The sequence below is a fragment of the Boleophthalmus pectinirostris genome, unplaced genomic scaffold (genome assembly GCF_026225935.1).
Source record: "Boleophthalmus pectinirostris isolate CB_2022bp ecotype Guang Dong unplaced genomic scaffold, ASM2622593v1 HiC_scaffold_7, whole genome shotgun sequence".
NCBI classification, from domain to species: Eukaryota; Metazoa; Chordata; class Actinopteri; order Gobiiformes; family Gobiidae; genus Boleophthalmus; species Boleophthalmus pectinirostris.
This window is the reverse complement of record NW_026571473.1, coordinates 39,365,647-39,368,606: the sequence shown is the minus strand read 5'-3', so window position 1 is coordinate 39,368,606 and position 2,960 is coordinate 39,365,647. Positions and strand designations below refer to the sequence as shown.

Genomic DNA, 2,960 nt, shown 5'->3' with positions numbered 1-2,960 from the left:
AAAGTTCCAAAAATAAAACAGGCATGGCAGTACCTGCGCTCACACAGCACCCCTCCTGAACAATGTGAGGCTGGCTTCTTTTAAAGGCCCTGTCCTAATTGGGAGACGCCACTATAACGATCAGGTAACCCCAATAATTCTACATTTAATATTTAAAAGCTAATTATCAAAAACAGTGCCCAAACAACATCCAATTATATATATTACAAAAATATATATATCTTTATTTAAATTAGCAGTGTTCAAATGTTTTAAAATACTAAATAGAACCAGTTAAAAATGTGTGCTCCCCTCCTCCAAACACATGGTTGGCTGCCCCGGAACCTTCTTAAGGTGCTCTGGCTCCCCGGGGACTCTTTTGGCTGGAGCACCTGAGGCAGACCACACCAGAGGGCAAGTACAATCACTTTAGAATTACTTTTACAATTTAAATGCACTTTACTTTTACCTATTTCCTTTTCTTTTTCAGGTAACTTCATCTGCACCTAATTTTCAATAAACATTTCTAAAACTTTGTTTCTCATTATTTCACTCTTTACTTAGCCCTAGGCCCAAGTAATGGACTGGCTACATTACAGTGAGGGAAGTCTGGGAGTCCCTGCTTAGACTGATGTCCCCACGACTCGACCCTGGATAAAGTGGAAGAAGATGGATGTACATTTTAAGAGTGAATATTATATTTTTGGTTTGTAGTTTGAAGTGTTTTACACTGACCTCAGGCTTTATACCAGTTGAAGTGTGTTCAGGTGCACTGTTATGTGACATGAAATTATTTTATTTAACCTCGGTTAATATGGGATTATATATTAACCACCACAGTACTTTGTAGTAGGTCTATTCTAGTTATATTTACTGACTAAAATGTAATACTGCCTAAAAATGTAGTTAAACTAATTATTCACTGTAAGTAAAAAGTGCAGTTCATTCTCTGGTGCTGTGGGCTTTTTATTCACCTGTGACTTTCTTGTTGCTGCTGCAGGACTTTCAGTGAGATCTTGCATCTGTTGCTGCGCTGAAGGACGATCCTGGACCAGTCTAGAGCAACAAGGAGTCAGAAGAATGCTACTGATAAAACTTTCTTGGTACGTTAAAATAATTTATTCTAGGTTACATCTGTCACTCACAAAAATCAAAAAGTCGATAGATTGCGATCTCTACTTTGGTTGATCTCGATGATAAGTCGAGCACATGATAAATAATCAATTTTATTCTATTCTGTAAGCCAAAGTGCATGTCGTCTGAGAGTATGGTCAAAATGTCAGTGTCAAAAACTGTGTATAGCCCTGGTGTCTTCATTCAAGAGGGGAATGGAAAGCAGCATACTGTCCTGAGGAAGACGGACTGAAGATGGCGCTGTCGTCCTGCTTCCACCGAGAGGAAGACCGCGCCAAAACCTGTTTAAATCAGCTGACCGGACACGTCACAGCAACATCATGTGACTCTGAGGAAGACGCTAGTGAGCAGTCGAAACTGTCAGGTATGAAAACAAACTCTTGGTCTGAAAAAAAACTATAACATGAAATATCGGAAGACCAAATGAACCTCATTGGGCTGGAAAGCAGCATCATTTCAAGTGATTATTATTAGTTCTCTATTGATCACGCTGTAACATATACATAGAATATCAACAGGTTAACATTTGATCATGTGGTAGTGCGAGTGCGTGGAGTCAGCAAGGATTTACATTGTCATCTTTGTATTACAATTTCTTCAGTGTCGTCTGCCCCGCTCCTCCCTCTCCCTCTGATCCAGCCACAGCTCCTCAACTTTTCCCCACTTTCACTTCTATGGTGCTTCTCATCTTTATAATCCAAGTTACGGTAAGTAAACAACTATTTTCTGATTTTATGAGTGACCTGTATCACCTCATTTAGTGCATGTGTTTCTGTTGATAACAGTATTGCACATAAGCATTTGGGTTTAATATACTCTATTGTACAAACTCATTCGAGCGTTTAAAGGTTGTATAGAGGATTTTCCAAGGAACGAGAAATCCAGCGACTGTTTGTCCTTTTTCAAATGTTGCGCATGCGTGAAACCACCCCCCCTCCCCGACAGCTCCTACGTAGAAACGCCTCCTCCCGCCTCATCTTTACGCCAGAAACGTTTGTTTACAGCCGGTGCTGCACGTGACTTGTAAACAACTAACTACAGTGTTGGTTAGGCAAGACGGAGAAGTGAGGAGCGGGGGGAGGGGGGCGGATATTTCGTGCGCGGACGAGAAGTGAGAAGCAGGGGGAAGAACGGAGCGGGGAGTGAGGAGAGGAGAGAGGAGAGGAGGAGAGGGGAGCGGTGCGTGGAGATTCCGTGAGGAGCAGGAAGAAGAGCAGAATGGGCAGAGAGGGGCGCAGAGAGGGGGGCACGGAGATTCAGTGCGAATGAACTAGCTACTACTACAACACGCAGCAGCAAGCGGACTCTTTCTTTGCCTTGAAAATTGAGTTTTCAGACATAGGATATCGCATTTGTGTCCTGAAAAAACGATTGTCTAACTCTTGGAAATAAAGTACGTTTTCATAATAAGCAGAAGTTTCCTGTCCAGAAGTAATTTATGGACCAGTGCGTCAGTCTTTAGACCCTTCATCTGCTTCAGTCGCGCCATCGCTGGAATGAATCTTCAAGAATCACCTTAGTTTGGCTTCGCTGCTTTTTCCCCTTGTCTTCTTCTTTCAGCGACCTCAAAAACTGACTTTTCTTTTGCGGCGAACTGCTCCTGGATTCTTGTCGCCATTGCAACAAACTTTGTGTGAACTGCGAGGAAGATATAGGTCAAAAAAGCCGCTAAGAACTGTTGTGTTGGTGGAGTAAACAGCGTCTATGCGTTTGTGGACTGCGTGACAGTCGTACGTAAACCACGTAACGGCGGCGCAGGCAAGTCAGTTACACTAGAAACGTAGGGAGTTTGATTGACAGCCTGTCAGCTCACAGATAACGAGGCAGTGTCGTTATCTATTGGCAAA

The 2,960-nt window shown here is 42.6% G+C and overlaps 1 protein-coding gene and 1 long non-coding RNA gene across 2 annotated transcripts in view; one reads left to right on the top strand and one right to left on the bottom strand.

Annotated features, from left to right (window-relative positions):
* The first annotated feature begins 565 nt into the window (after positions 1 to 565).
* Positions 566 to 1,820, top strand: LOC129412137 (uncharacterized). The gene is made up of 4 exons (XR_008633593.1): positions 566 to 667; positions 980 to 1,082; positions 1,282 to 1,477; positions 1,715 to 1,820. It is a non-coding gene; the product is annotated as an uncharacterized LOC129412137 (long non-coding RNA).
* A 12-nt stretch (positions 1,821 to 1,832) lies between these two features.
* The window catches only part of LOC110153439 (nardilysin-like), a 23,628-nt gene continuing 22,500 nt past the window's right edge, over positions 1,833 to 2,960 (bottom strand). The window contains exon 20 of the mRNA XM_055165272.1: positions 1,833 to 1,885. Coding sequence (XP_055021247.1) covers positions 1,833 to 1,885 — 53 coding nt within the window. The remainder of the gene's footprint in view (positions 1,886 to 2,960) is intronic.